The sequence below is a fragment of the Elephantulus edwardii genome, unplaced genomic scaffold (assembly GCF_000299155.1).
Source record: "Elephantulus edwardii isolate Elephantulus edwardi_28Jun2011 unplaced genomic scaffold, EleEdw1.0 scaffold00049, whole genome shotgun sequence".
Lineage (NCBI taxonomy): Eukaryota > Metazoa > Chordata > Mammalia > Macroscelidea > Macroscelididae > Elephantulus > Elephantulus edwardii.
In genome coordinates this window covers 1,561,143-1,575,977 of record NW_006399799.1, presented here as the reverse complement: position 1 = coordinate 1,575,977, position 14,835 = coordinate 1,561,143, and the positions used below count along the sequence as shown (strand labels likewise).

Below are 14,835 nucleotides of genomic sequence, written 5' to 3'. Positions count from 1 at the left end.
GCCCTAGAAGGGACATACTATTATCTACCTCTGTTTCTTAGTTTTACAGATAAAAGCGTGAGTATAGAGTGTGATTGTTGTTGTTGTTGTGCACTTTTGAGTTGGAACTGACCCATAGTTGACCCTCCAGTGCATTTTTCAAATGCAGTTAATCACACAGGAGGAGATAGCCCATCCTTCTCCTACGGAGTAGCTGGTGGGTTTAAACCACATACCTTTAGGATTGCAGCACAGTTTGTTTCTACTAGGCCACCAATGCTCCTGAGTATGGATTAGTTAAATAAATTACCCAGGATCATGCAAGTAATTGGACCATAGAGTCAGTATTGAATTCCAGGTAATCTAAAACCAAATGAGGGTGACTACCTGACCCAAAGTTTATGTTCCTTTCATTCTGTTATGAAATGGTTGGGTACAGGCAGTAGATGGTGGAATACAGGTAGTAGAGGGTTGATGTGTACAATTTGGAGACAAGACTGAAGAAGTAAGAGACTGCCTTAGAGACTGTGAAATGTTCCACAGTTTGAGAAAGAGCTTTCACTACTGCTAATCATTTTCACCAACCACCATCTGCTCTGCAAGAAAAAGACAGGCAGTCTCCTCCCAGATGATGTACTGCCTCTGAAAACACCCTGGACAATCAGCTATTGCTCAGTTGGTCACTGGACTAGGGACAGCTTGTCGACTGAAACCCCTTTGAAGGCAGCCTAGATCCCCTTAGGGAGCAGTGAATAGGATAAGCTCTCCCACACCCTAGCATAGTAGTTAAAAATGAAGGCTCCGGAGCCAGATTACAAAAAACCAAGATCACTGCCACTGATTCAAGACTGGCTCATGATGACCTTTCATTGGGATTCTGAGGCTATTGATATTAATGGTAGAAAATGACCTTTTCCTTTTCTTTCAGAGCTGTTCATGGGTTTCGATTGTCAGCATTTCAGTTAGCATCTCAGCAAATACAGCACACCATACCACCAGGGCTTCTTAAACACAGAAAGACCAAAATCTAAAACCCATGCCATCCCAGCAAGTAGATTGTAACCCTTAACAACCTTCTGTTGGGTTTTTGAGACTGTAAATCTTAAAAAGGACCAGGCTGTTTCATGATTTCCCCTGCAAAGAAGCCCAAGAAAATACTGTGTGATATCTTTCCTGTCAAGTCAATTCCAAATAATAAAGAGCCTCTATCAGGTTTCTGGGGTAATAAATCTTTGTAGGAGGAGAATGATCATCCTTATCCCTTGGAGTAGACTCAAACCCCTGACCTTTTGATTAGCAGTGCAAACCAGTAATGAACTATGCCACCAGAACTCCTGTACTAAGTTTACATGCTGGCTCTACCACATTGTAGTAGTTTCTTTCTTGATCTGTGTACTTATTTCTTGAGCTATGAAATGAGGATAATACCAGTACCCATTACGTAAGATGTTATAAAGAGTATACATGAAGGAAAAGTACAGACAATGTTCAATGTCTGACACATGGTAGGGATCAATATGTATTAATAACTTGTTTCCCCTAACACTCATACGTTACACCGAATAACGTGGGTATCAGAAGTCAGTCAAGGTGGGTCAGCCTATACGGGAGACATGAACTCTTCAAGAGAAGGCCGTATTCCTGACTTTTAATGAGTATTACTTCAATAAAATACTTATCAAGTACCTACTGTACACTGTTTTGCATATAAACTGAAAAGATCTGGAGATAGGACACATCCCTAGTATACGCTCTTACCAATTTTGAACCATGCAGTGTTTTCTTGCTCTGTTTTGATGACTGACTCTTGGTCCTAGTATAGGTTTTGCATAAGCACAATCAAGTGCTCTGGGGTTCCCATTCTTCTCATAGTTAGCCACAGTTTATTGTGATCCACACAGTCAAATGCCTTTGCATAGTCAATGAAACACAGATAGACATTTCTCTGGTATACTCTGCTTTCAGCCAAGATCCATCTAACATTAACTATGCTGTCCCTAGTACTTATGGCATCAGGATTGGAGGAAGATTCATCAACAACCTGCATTATGCAGATGAACACTCATCAGAAACCTGCATTATGCAGATGACATAACCTTGCTTGCTGAAACTGATAAAGCTGGGAGCACTTGCTGCAGAAGGTCAAGGACTGCAGCCTTTAATATGAATTGAAGCTCAACATCAAGAAGACAAAGATTCTCACCACTGAGGGTAACATCATGATAGATGGTGAAGAGGTTGAGATTGTTAACAACTTCAGTTTGCTTGGCTCCACAGTCAACACTCCTGGTACCAGCATCCAAGAAATCAAAAGATGAATTGCACTGGGAAAATCTGCTGTCAGGGACCTCTCCAGAGTACTGAAGAGCAACAATGTCGGTCTGGAAATGAAGGAAACACCTGAACCAGCCCATGATCTTCACAATTGCTTGCTATGCATCAGAAAGCTGGTCAATGACTAGGGATGAAAGAAAGAGAATTTATGCCTTTAAGCTGTGGTGCTAGAGAAGAGTATTTAATATACCATGGACTGATAGGCTAACAGATTCATCCTAGAGAGAGTGAAACCAGGCACTCCTTGGAGGCAAGGATTCTGAAGCTTTGTCTGACATACTTTGGGCATATTGCAAGAAGGAACCAGTCCTTGGAGAGGAACGTCATGCTTGAGAGGGTGGAAGGACATCACAAGAGAGGGAGATCCTCAATGAGATGGATTGACTCGGTGTCTGGAGAAGAGGGCATAGGTCCATCAGAAACAATAAGGTTGGCTCAGAATAGAGTACGGTTCAAAGCTGTAGTACATAGGATTGCTATGAGTCACAAGTGACTTGATAGCACATAACAACTTTATACTAGGCATTGGATTAAGCTTAGATCCTTCTTATCTTGCTGCTGAGTTTATTCAAATGGAGAAATTATGTTCTTTCTTTCCCTATTTTCATTTGTTTATTTCTTCATTCCCCCTAACATTTCCTAATGGAAAATTTCAAACCTTTATAAAAACAGAGAATAGTGCCATGAACTCCAATACACTCATTACCTTGTTTGAAGAACTAGAAACGTATGGTCTATCTTGTTTCATCTATATCCTTTAACCACCCACTCCACTTTCTCTAGAATGATTTTGAAACTAAATAAAGGACAAGAGGGAAATCCCTTGTCTCCTTTCAATATTTATGGGACCAGCTGACTTTGAAGATTAGATTACTTTGTGTCTTGGCATCAGTTTTCCCCTGGGTCTAGGAGGTTCTCAGCACAGGGACTCCAGATTCAAAGAACACACTTTACTTCCAGTTCTTCTTTCTTAGTGATAATCAAGTCCTTTCTCCTCTGTTTCCTTCTCTCTCCTACTATCTTCAATAAGATAAAAGATGGCTGGGACCATCTGCCAAGGAAAATCCCCTTATATTGACTCAAGATTGTGACCTGAGTGAGGGTGTTGCATCCCATTCTAATGTCCTTACAACTGATGGTTGAGGACATTACTACGCATTGCCAAATTACATCACTTCCTACCTGAGCATCAGGGCCCAGCCAAGTTGACACAGATGTTAGGGGGAAATGATTCAACCCACAGCACCTGATTTCTTTCAGTGTAAAATGGTATCTAGAATCTGCACAGACTAGAAGGGAGGACAATAAAGAAAGGGGGAAAGTAAGAACAATGAGGAAAAATAATCTGTGTGGTGATGGTTCCTCCTCACAAAGCCCTCTACTGTCAAGGTGATTCTGACTCATAGCACCACTCCATTGGCTTCTGAGGCTGTAAGTATTGAAAGGAGGAGATGCCTCACCTGTCCCAAGCAGAGCTGCTGGTGCATTTGAAACAATTGACCTTTCAGTTAGCAGCCCAATATGCAACACAAAGAGGCCACCAGAGTGCTTTAACTACACAGCTGAGCTAGTCTTTATTTCTGAGCCTTTTCAATGAATAAAGTGAGGAGATACTTCTTAATGATAAAATGTACCATGATTTCATATTACTTCAGACTTAAGATTAGTTTTTTCATTTTGTTCTCTCTATTGCACATTTGTATCTTACTTCATTCTTGCTGAAAATACCAGTTCCCAGTAACACCATCATCATTTCTAATTTGTTACATCCTCTAAATCTCAGAATCGGAACAGGCTCATAGCTGACCCTCCAGTAGGTTTTCAGAGGCTGTAAATCACACAGTAAGAGATTGCCCAATCATTTTTCTCCTGTGGAGTAACTAGTGAATTCAAACCACATGCTTTTGGGCTGGCAGCATAACTTCTTCCAATCTAAGCCACCAGAGCTCCTTTATAACCTACTTGCTGTTGTTAAGTTCTACAGAGTCAGAACTGACCCATAGCTTACCCTCCAGTGGGTGGATTGGAACCATATACCTTTGGATTGACAGTGTAATTCCTTACCACTGAGCCACCAGAGCTCCCTTAGAAACTCCTTAAGGTTGACTATTCGATTACTGTGTTTTAAACTCTCTTTGGCTGATATCTTTGTGTGTGGTTATGCCAGCACCTATATATAGTATATTGTTGTTGTTGTTGCCCTCAAGTCAGAAGTAACCCTCCAGCTGGTTTTCAGAAGCAATAAATCACATGGGAGGAGATTGTCCATCCTCTTCTCACAGAGCAGCTGGTGGATTCGAACCACATGCCTTTAGGGTTTCAGCACAGCTTCTTAATAGCAGTAGGTCACCAGAGCTCCCTTATTTCGCTTTGCTTTGGCAGTTTATAAATTACCAAATTTAAATTTTCTAAAATTCTGTCACATATTTATATAGTTCTAGCATTAAATCTACAGGATGTCTATTCTGGGAAGTCTAGTTTCTATTCCCATTCCTCCCACTCTCTTCCCTCACCCTACTTACAGATACCTTGCATTCATTTTTAATTTGAGTAAAGACATGTGTGTCTGATCTCTTTCTTAGAGAAATTATATCATACGATGTCCACTGTTTTTAAACTGATTTTTAAAAATGTAACCGAATATTTTGGAGATCAAGACTTTATGTAAACAACCCTTGTTATTGCTGGATGCCATGGAGTCATTTCTAATTCGCTTTGACCCATGTGTAACAAAGCACAGTCCACACCATCTTCACTTGTTGGGTGTTTGAGCCTATTGTTGCAGCCACCTGCCAATCCATTTTGCTGATGATCTTTCTTTGTTCTCTGGCCCTCCCCTTCACCAACTGTGATGTCCTTCTCCAGTGCCTGACTGCTCCCTCCTGATAACGTGACCAACGTACATGAGATGAAGGCTCACCATCCTAAGGGTCATTCTGCTTGTACTTCTTCCAAGACAGATTTGTTTGTTCCTCTGGCAGTCGGTGGCATAAGGAATATTCTTAACCAAAAAAAAAACACTTCAAAGACAGCATTTCTTCTTTAGTCTTCCTTATACATTGTCCAGCTTTTGCATGCAAGTGAAATGATTAGAAATGCCATGGTTTCAGTCTTTCAAATGATATCTTTGCCTTTTTAAAGCTTAGAATTCAAAGTAATATCCTTGCTTTTTGTTACTGTTAATTTTTTTTCTTTTATATATAGTTTTATTGTGAGTTGGGCTAAAGTTTACAAAGCATTTCAGTTTAAGTTCTTGGCAGCTTCAGTGTTTTCCCTATTTGTCCTGATATCTGGGAGCTGTGGTGGCCTTGTGGTAAAAAGCTGTGTTATAATCTCAAAGGCATGCTGTTCAAATCTACCAGCTGCTTGGTGGGGAAACAATGGGCAGACTCCTTCTGTGCAATTAACTACCTCTGAAAACCTGCCAGAGGGTCGGTTCTGACTCAACAGTACACAACTACAACACCTCATTGCTTATTGATCTAGTTGTGAGGAAATTTTGTTTTCTTTATGTATACTTTCAACCTCCCTTTGACTCTGAGAAGAATGGGAATCCCAGAACACTTGATCGTTCTAATGCGAAACTTATACTTGGACCAGGAGGCAGTCATCAGAACAGAGCAAGGGAACACTGCATGGTTCAAAATTGGGAAGGGCGTATGCCAGGGATGCATCCTATCTCCATACCTTTTCAACCTATATGCAGAACAGATTATCCGGGAGGCGGGGCTCTATGAGGAGAAATGTGGGGTCAAGATTGGTGGACGATTTATCAACAATCTGCGTTATGCGGATGACACAACCCTGCTTGCTGAAACTGAGGAGGACCTGAAGCGCCTGCTGCAGAGTGTCAAGGAATGCAGACTACAATATGGATTGAGGTTCAATATCAAGAAGACAAAGATTCTCACACTGGACCAATTGGCAGCATCAGGATGGATGGTGAAGAGATTGAGATTGTACACAGCTTTAGTCTGCTTGGCTCCATAGTCAACAGTCTTGGCACCAGCAGCCAGGAAATTAAAAGGCGCATTGCCATGGGAAAGTCTGCTGTTAGGGACCTCTCCAAAGTGCTGAAGAGCAATGGTATCTCTTTGGAGACTAAGGTGCGTCTGATACAGGCCATGGTCTTCGCAATCACCTGTCATGCATCAGAGAGTTGGACAGTGACCAAGGAGGATAGAAGGAGAATTGATGCCTTTGAGCTGTGGTGCTGGAGAAGAGTATTGGGAATACCATGGACTGCTAGGAAAACAAACAGATTTGTCCTGGAAAGGGTTAAACCGGGTGGCTCCTTGGAGGCAAGGATTCTAAGGCTCCGTCTAACATACTTTGGACATGTTGTGAGGAGAGACCGGTCCTTGGAGAGGGACATCATGCTTGGGAGGGTGGAGGGGCAGCGCAGGAGAGGAAGGCCCTCTATGAGGTGGATTGATTCAGTGACTGGGATAATTGGGATGGGAGTGTCAGAGACAGTGCGATTGTCACAGGACAGAGCGGAGTTTAGGGCTGTTGTACATAGGGTCGCTAGGAGTCGCAGGCGACTCGACGGCACATAACAACAACATACTTTCAACAAACAGAAATTTTTATTTGCTAAGAGTTGAGTTAGAAGCTTATAGGATCAACTTGACAGCACCTAACAATGTATTCACATGCATATAGATGTGTGTGTGTGTGTGTGTGTGTGTGTGTGTGTGAGAGAGAGAGAGAGAGAGAGAGAGAGAGAGAAAGAGCGCACATGCGGTGTTCTTTTACAATTTTTCCAGTATATCTTTGGGACAGAACCTTTTAAGGTGAATTACTAATTCAAAGAATAAATGCATGTTATTTTGCTAAATATGGATAAATTCCCCTCTATAGTAATGTACTTTTTATTTTTCACTTCCAGCAATATAGTACTAGAAGGAATATTCCGCCCCCCCTTAGTCTAATATGTCATTTTTTTTAACCTACCAGGTAGATAGATGAGACATAGTATTCAAATACAGTCCTAATATCTATTTTTCTTGTTAGAAGGAGGGTGAACATTTTCCAGATGTTAGATACTACATTTATTAATCTATCTCTCCTAACTCTTGACAGGCAACTGTTTTTCCATGCTTTTGAGTCCCTTCTGATTCATAGCCAACCTGTATGAGAGGAAAATTTCTCTCTGAGTTTACTAGGCTCTCATCTCTTCAAGAACAGATCACCAGATCTTTTCTCTCACAGAGCCATAACTAGAGTGCAAACTGCCGTCCCTTGATTTAGCAGTTGAGGACTTTACCAACTGCACCACCAGACCCCCTTGCCAAGCAACTTGTTAGGTTTCATCCAAGTCAACTAGCACTCACAACAACCCTATGAACAACAGATCAGAGTCTTTCCCCATGCGGCACCATTCTCATGCCCTCCCTGCCTTGTTCAAATCCATTATTGTGGTCACTGTGTCATTCCATATTGTTGAGGGACTTCCTTTCTTTAGCTTATCCTCTGTCTTTCTAAGCCTGATGTCTTTTTCCAAGGACTGTTGCCTCCTGAAAACACACTCAAAGTGTGTGAGACAAGGTTTCACCATCCTTGACTCGAAGGAGCACTTAGTTGCACTTCCTCTAAATCATACGTGTGTGTTCATTGGCAGCCTATGGGATATTCACTATTCTTCATCAATATAATTCAAAGGTATCATTTCTTCTTCAGCCTTCCTTACTTACTTCCAACTTCCAGGTACATGAGAAACAATTGAAAGTACCACGTGCCAGGCAACTACCACCCTGGAATATAAAAGTGAACAACAGAGAGAGTAGAGAGTGGCTGCTTGTCAACCTGAGAAGCAAGGGAGGAAACTAACAGACCAATGGAGTGAGAGCAGAGCAGAAAAAGGAAACAGAATGTCAGCCATCAAAGGAAGGAATTGAGCTTCTATCTCTGGAGATATTACAGAATGTTTTGTTGATGTATATAATTTGAAAGGAAAATAGCCCAGGCAGGCAATAGTTGCTCTAAGACTTGTGACTTCCTGGAAATTACGTGAAGAGATCACATCCCAGTAGAGTGGCTGGTTCTTTGCTGAATGAAGTTGAGAAAGATTCGCCAGTCACTGTTGAAATGATTACCTGAAGGAGAACCCAGGGACACAGCAGGAAGGATGGATGCCCCTTGCATCTCCAAGGTCTTGCCTGTCCATTAGAGAAATAGAAGAAACCACTTTCACCGGCGTCCGTGAGGTGGATGGATGGGTTCTGAACACTGAGGTTACCCCAGAAGTGACAATAACCATATGCAATTTAGTCTCTCAATGTATGGTGTAAGTGCAGTGTAATTACTTAGTTTCTCCAAGCCTCAATTTACTGAAAATGGGGTAATAATTTCTGCCTGTGAAATGAGGATAATAATAGGAACTGCCTTTTAGTGCTGCATGGGTCACAGGGATGATCCACATTAAGCCCTGCCACACGGTGAGCTCTCAGTCCCTGTGAGTTCATTACTGACCGCCATGGAGGCAGTGCCCTTACAGGCTTGCAGAAAGAGGTCCTGAGGGCAGTTCTCAGCTCAAACTTTATTAGCTCCATCTTTTTAATCTAGTCTCTGAGTCTGTTTGCCCTTAGTTTTCTCCTCTGTAAAATGGGGTTGTTGTTGTTGCTATGTGTCATCGAGTTGTTTGCAACTCATAGCAACCCTATATACAACAGCTCTGGACTGTACTCTATCCTGAGCCAACCTTATTGTTTCTAATACACCCACCCCCACTGCCCCAGTCACTGAGTCAATCCATCTTATCCCGGGTCTTCTTCTCTTGCACTGTCCCTCCACCCTCCCAAGCATGATGTCCCTCTCCAAGGACTGGTTCCTCTTTGCAACATGCCCAAAATTTCTCAGATGGAACTTCAGATTCCATGCCTCCAAGGAGCAGCCAGGTTTCACCTTCTCCAGAACGAACCTGTTTGTTCTCTGGCAGTCCATAGTATATTCAGTACTTTTCTCTAGCACATGGGAATGTTGTTTTTGTTGTTGTTGTTGTTGTTATGTGCCGTCGAGTCGCTTGCGACTCATAGCGACCCTATGTACAACAGCCCTAAACTCTGCTCTGTCCTGTGACAATCGCACTGTCTCTGACACTCCCATCCCGATTATCCCAGTCACTGAATCAATCCACCTCATAGAGGGCCTTCCTCTCCTGCGCTGTCCCTCCACCCTCCCAAGCATGATGTCCTTCTCCAAGGACTGGTCTCTCCTCACAACACGTCCAAAGTATGTTTGACGGAGCCTCAGAATCCTTGCCTCCAAGGAGCCACCCAGTTTAACCCTTTCCAGGACAAATCTGTTTGTTTTCCTAGCAGTCCATGATATTCTCAATACTCTTCTCCAGCACCACAGCTCAAAGGCATCAATTCTCCTTCTATCCTCCTTGGTCATTGTCCAACTCTCTGATGCATAACAAGTGATTGCGAATGGGGATAGCAACTTCAAAATGTTACATGCATTTAAATGAGATGACACATGCAGAGAAGTTAGCACAGTAAACCCTCATTGTCGCCTGACTGCTTCTATCACTATTATCATCATCATCATCATCATCATCATCATCATCTGCCATCTTTGTGTATTTTATTTAAAATATTTTAATACTTTAGGTCCTCTCAGAATAATAGAGAAACAAGAGAGGAAGAGAAGGTTAGATTACTTGGAGACATGTATAAAAATTTGCAGAGACAAAAGTGTGACTGTGTAGTCTTTCTCCCCTCCCTGGTCCTGTGTGAGGAGCCCTGAGGCACTAGTCTAGCAACTGAAAAGTTGACAGTTCAAACTCACCAGAGGTGCTGCAGAAGAAAGTTACAGAAATGTGTCTATGTACAGCTTGGAAAGCCAGCGGGACAGTACTGTTCTGTTCTACCGGGGCCCTGGTCAGAGTTGACTCTGTGGCAGTGGGTTGGTTGTTTTTGTGGAGTTTTTCTTAAATAACATTTTTATTTTATACTGGTTTGCTTACAAAGTTTTTATATATTTTTTTTCACACTGGGTCTTTTCTTTATCCACCCTTCCTTCTACCTATCAAATTATGCAATCATGTAGTTACCCCCTCTGCTCCTCCCTTCCCCTCCCCTCTTGGATCCTCATACACGTTTTACTCATTATCTTTCTATTTCTACAATAATGGTCTCATACAGTATTTGTCCTTATGGGACTGTGTTAGTTAACTTATCATTATGCTTTCCAGTCCCTCCCAAGTTAGGCAGTGATTTTCACAGTCATTGCCCCTGTGTGCTGCACAGTATTATTGCATGTTAATGTACCATACTTTCTCAATCCATTTGATTGTGGATGGACTTTTGGGCTGTGTCTGTGTTCTTGTGACGCTAAATAGCACTGCTGTGAACATTGGTGTACAAATCTCCATTTGTGCCTCAGTTCTCATTTTCTCAAGGTGTATTCCAAGCAGTGATGAGGCTTTTGTTTGATTTTGTTCCTGTTCAGGACATTTCTTGCATCTGGTTATGCCATAGTAAGATAGTTTAAAGGATCCAATGGTTCCTTTAAAAATGGAAGGCTTCTTAACTGTGTTCACGCTGCCTTACCCACATTTGAATTCCATCTCTACTGCTTGTTATTTGTGTAATCCTTACTACTTGCTTACCCTCCTAAGCCTATAGGATTGCCAAGGCTGTAAATCTTTATGGAAGCAGACATTCTCATTTGTCTCCTGTGGAGCTGCTCATAGGTTTGAACAGCCAACATTCTGGTTAACAGGGAACGCTTTATTCCACCAGGGTTCTTGCAGTGCAGTATTAAAAAGAAAAAAATCAACACTGCCGACAAATCTATTCTAGCTCACAGTGACCCTCCACTGGCCTTCCAAGTTTATAAACCAATGAAAGTAACATGTAACGTGATACACCACCGTAGCTCCTGAACCACTCACCCATACTTAGATACGAAGTCCCAGTGCGTGCTTTGACATGGATAAGCACGGAAGACACTAGTATGGGTGATGGATGTCAATCATGAAAAGATAGATATCTTAAAATCACAACCATGGGAAATACCTAGCATTGGCAAACGTATAGAAACCAGACATATCCAGCAAGCAGGCGGAGGAAGGAGACGGGGAGTCATTGTTCAGGAGTTTCTGTTTATGGTAACAAGAAACTTGGCAGCAGATAGAAACTAGAGATGGCTTCACAGCATGATTAGTGCAATTAGTTTCACTGAATTGTGCTCATGGAATGCATACCTACAGTTGGCCCCGTGCTGACAGGGCGGCAGTGCGTGGGGCTGAGCATCACGGCTCTGGCTGCTCCCTGGTGGCCACAGCCCCAGGTACCTGGATGTGACTGAGATGGGCAGGGTTTGTGCCTCTGCTGTAAGCTTGACAACTGAAAGAGGAACAAAGGCAAAGCAGCATGACCCAAATAGGAGCTGTCTGTCAGTTCTTCTAAAAACCACAAAGGACGAGCCTTTCATTTTTCCTCTCTGGCCCTTAGTAAAACACCAAAGGGTGTAACTAGGCATATTCAAAAAGGCCCCATAGATGAAATTAACTTTTTCATTTACGTAATGCTCCCTGAGACAGACAGTACGTGGTGGCTGCCACATTTTATAGAGAGACTTCTGTGTGCACACATGTGTTTATTTGTCCCCTTTTAAAAACCCTGCTTCTCTCCTGCTGTCCACAGCTCCCTGCGGTGGTCATCTGACTTCGCCCAGCGGTACCATCCTCTCTCCGGGCTGGCCTGGCTTCTACAAGGATGCCTTGAGCTGTGCCTGGGTGATTGAAGCCCAGCCCGGCTACCCCATCAAAATCACCTTTGACAGGTACTTGTAACCACAGCCTTGGGGGCAAGGTGGTGATTTCTAAGGCATGGTTTGGAGCGGAGCCTGGAGTGGGTGGTGGGTCAAAATAGATAGAACAAGGTCAGAGAACACTCTGGAGCAGACTGCCCTGGGTAGGGGCAGGTCTTGGTGCCTCATCAGTGGGTTTGGTCTGATCCTCCTAGTGGAGTTTGTCGAGGGAGCAAGAGGCCTCACTTGGTGTGTCAGAGTCAAGGAAGGAGAGCAGATAGATACTTCCGGGTGCTGCAAACATGGTGTTTTCAGTTAAGGAGCGTACTTGTAAAACATTTAATATAGGAAACCTCTTTGACCTCTGGCCTAGATCTTGTTCAGAAGCCCACCTCTCACTACCTTCTTGTTTATGTCCATTTAGCAGGGAATATGGACACTTGATTATGTATACACACTGCTTCTAGGCAAAGCATTCATGACTTAAAACCAACATATGCTTTTTACATAGAACCAGATAGTAAATATTTTAAGTTTTGTTGGTCGTTTCAGATTCTCTGTGTAAATTCTTTCCTTCCCCACCCACACCCCCAAATTAAAATGGTTAAAAAACATTTTTAGCTCACAACAGGCTATAGAGCAGCCTTGGCTCTTAGATTGCAGATTAATGGCTCCCAGTAGTGACAGTCCAGCCCTTTATGACTAGTAGTCATTGCACCTCTAAATCTTGCTAGTTAGCATGTGCCAATTACATGAAACTATCTGAACCACCAAAATCAAGTTGTTCTTCTGAAGCTCTGTTTGGTGTTTTGTTTTTCATCAGGCAGGATTGGTTGTCATTTTCAAAGGGCTCGGCACTGGGTTTCTCACGATCTCTTCACATCTGTTTTTTTGGCAGATTTAAAACTGAAGTCAACTATGATACCCTGGAAGTGAGAGATGGACGGACCTACTCAGCGCCCCTGATTGGGGTTTACCACGGGACGCAGGTCCCTCAGTTCCTCATCAGCACCAGCAACTACCTCTACCTCCTCTTCTCCACAGACAAGAGTCACTCAGACATCGGCTTCCAGCTCCGCTATGAGAGTGAGTGCTGAGGGCCCCAGGAGGCAGGTGACAGGGTTGTCCCAGACTTTATTCTCCACTCAGCACCGTCCCTGTGGTGTTCTCTATCAGGTCATGTTCCCAGAAGGTGCTCCCTCACCCTACAATCCACATGAGCTTACAGGAACTTCACAGTCTCTTAACCATTGAGAAATGATGACGGTGCATAGACTGTATGCGAGGCCCTCTCACGTACCAGCGTGGCCTCTTCTATGTACAGAACACCAACCACCACGATGGCACTTGGGGGAAGGAGAGTTTGGTTGACCACTAAGTTGAAGGGAGATGGCATCTTCTTGCTCACTCTCACCCTATCATCACATTCTGCATTCAACCTCAGTGCTTGGACTCACAGAGATAGATGCCATTTTAATTGTTTGCAGACCTGTATAGAAAGCTGTGGTCAAGAGCACCAGGGGATACATGGTTTTCTTATACATTTACATCCCTGAGATAGAGCCTAGGCTATTCAGCTAAAGTTTACTGAGTGAATGAATGAATGAATACAGGGACAGTCACGCAATAAAACAGGAAGACCTTCAATGAGATGAAATAAGACAGTGGCTGCAAAAAAATGGGCTCAAACACAGCAACTGTGCAATGTTTGTGTTGTGAATAGAGTTATTATGCATTGAAAAGGACTAGACAAACACTTGGTTTTCTTTGATAGATAGATCTTTAAATGCCCTCAGCTAAAATTGGCCACCTATTGGAAGAGTGGGTAATCATCAACAACTTCAGGGGAGCCTTCCTCGCCTTTTTGAATTGACAAAACTCCCCTTCCAGCTGTGGGCTCTCTTTTGCAGCTATCACACTACAGTCAGACCACTGTCTGGATCCAGGCATCCCTGTCAATGGGCAACGCCATGGGAATGACTTCTACGTTGGGGCTCTGGTGACCTTCAGCTGTGATTCTGGCTACACGTTAAGTGATGGGGAGCCCCTGGAGTGTGAGCCCAACTTCCAGTGGAGTCGAGCCCTGCCCAGCTGTGAAGGTGAGGCTGGCCATTAGGGGGTGCTGTGGAAGACACACATTATTTTCTTCTGGGAAAAGTCAGGCTCTGGGAGGGGAGATGGGCTCACCTCTTTCACATTTGTGAGAGATGGTGGTTTGGGATAGGGAGAGGAACCCCAGGGAAATTGTTAAGGGAGCAGCCCTGGACAGTTTGTTGGTTGTTTTTTGTTTTTTATTTTTTTAATTGGTTGTCAAATAAGAATTCATTTAAATTTTGTTTCATTCATATACATATGTTTCATACAATTCCTCATTTACAATACCTTGTGTTTCATAATCCCTTATTTACATTGTGTTTCATACAATCATTCATATACACTATATCCCAGATCATTAATCACCATTGTTGTTTGTTGTTGTTATGTTGCGACTCATAGCGACCCTATTTACAAGAGCTCTAAATGCTGTTCTATCCTATGCCAACCTAGCCATCTCAAATGCACTTATTCCCACTGCTCCAATCACAAAATCGATCCATCTCATCGAAGATCCTCTTCTCCTTCGCCGCCCCTCCACTCTGCCAAACATGATGTCCCTCTCCAAGGACCAGTCCCTCCTTACAACATGCCCAAAATATGTCAGACGAAGCTTCAGAATCCTTGAATCCAAGGAACGTTCTGTCTTCGCCTTCTTCAGAACAA

General features: G+C 43.0%; 1 protein-coding gene across 1 annotated transcript in view; it reads left to right on the top strand.

The window, feature by feature from the left end:
* The window catches only part of CSMD2 (CUB and Sushi multiple domains 2), a 972,861-nt gene that overhangs the window by 669,201 nt on the left and 288,825 nt on the right, over positions 1 to 14,835 (top strand). Inside the window, 3 exon segments of the mRNA XM_006886423.1 lie at positions 11,970 to 12,108; positions 12,974 to 13,161; positions 13,986 to 14,174. Of these exon segments, the coding sequence (XP_006886485.1) occupies positions 11,970 to 12,108; positions 12,974 to 13,161; positions 13,986 to 14,174 (516 nt within the window).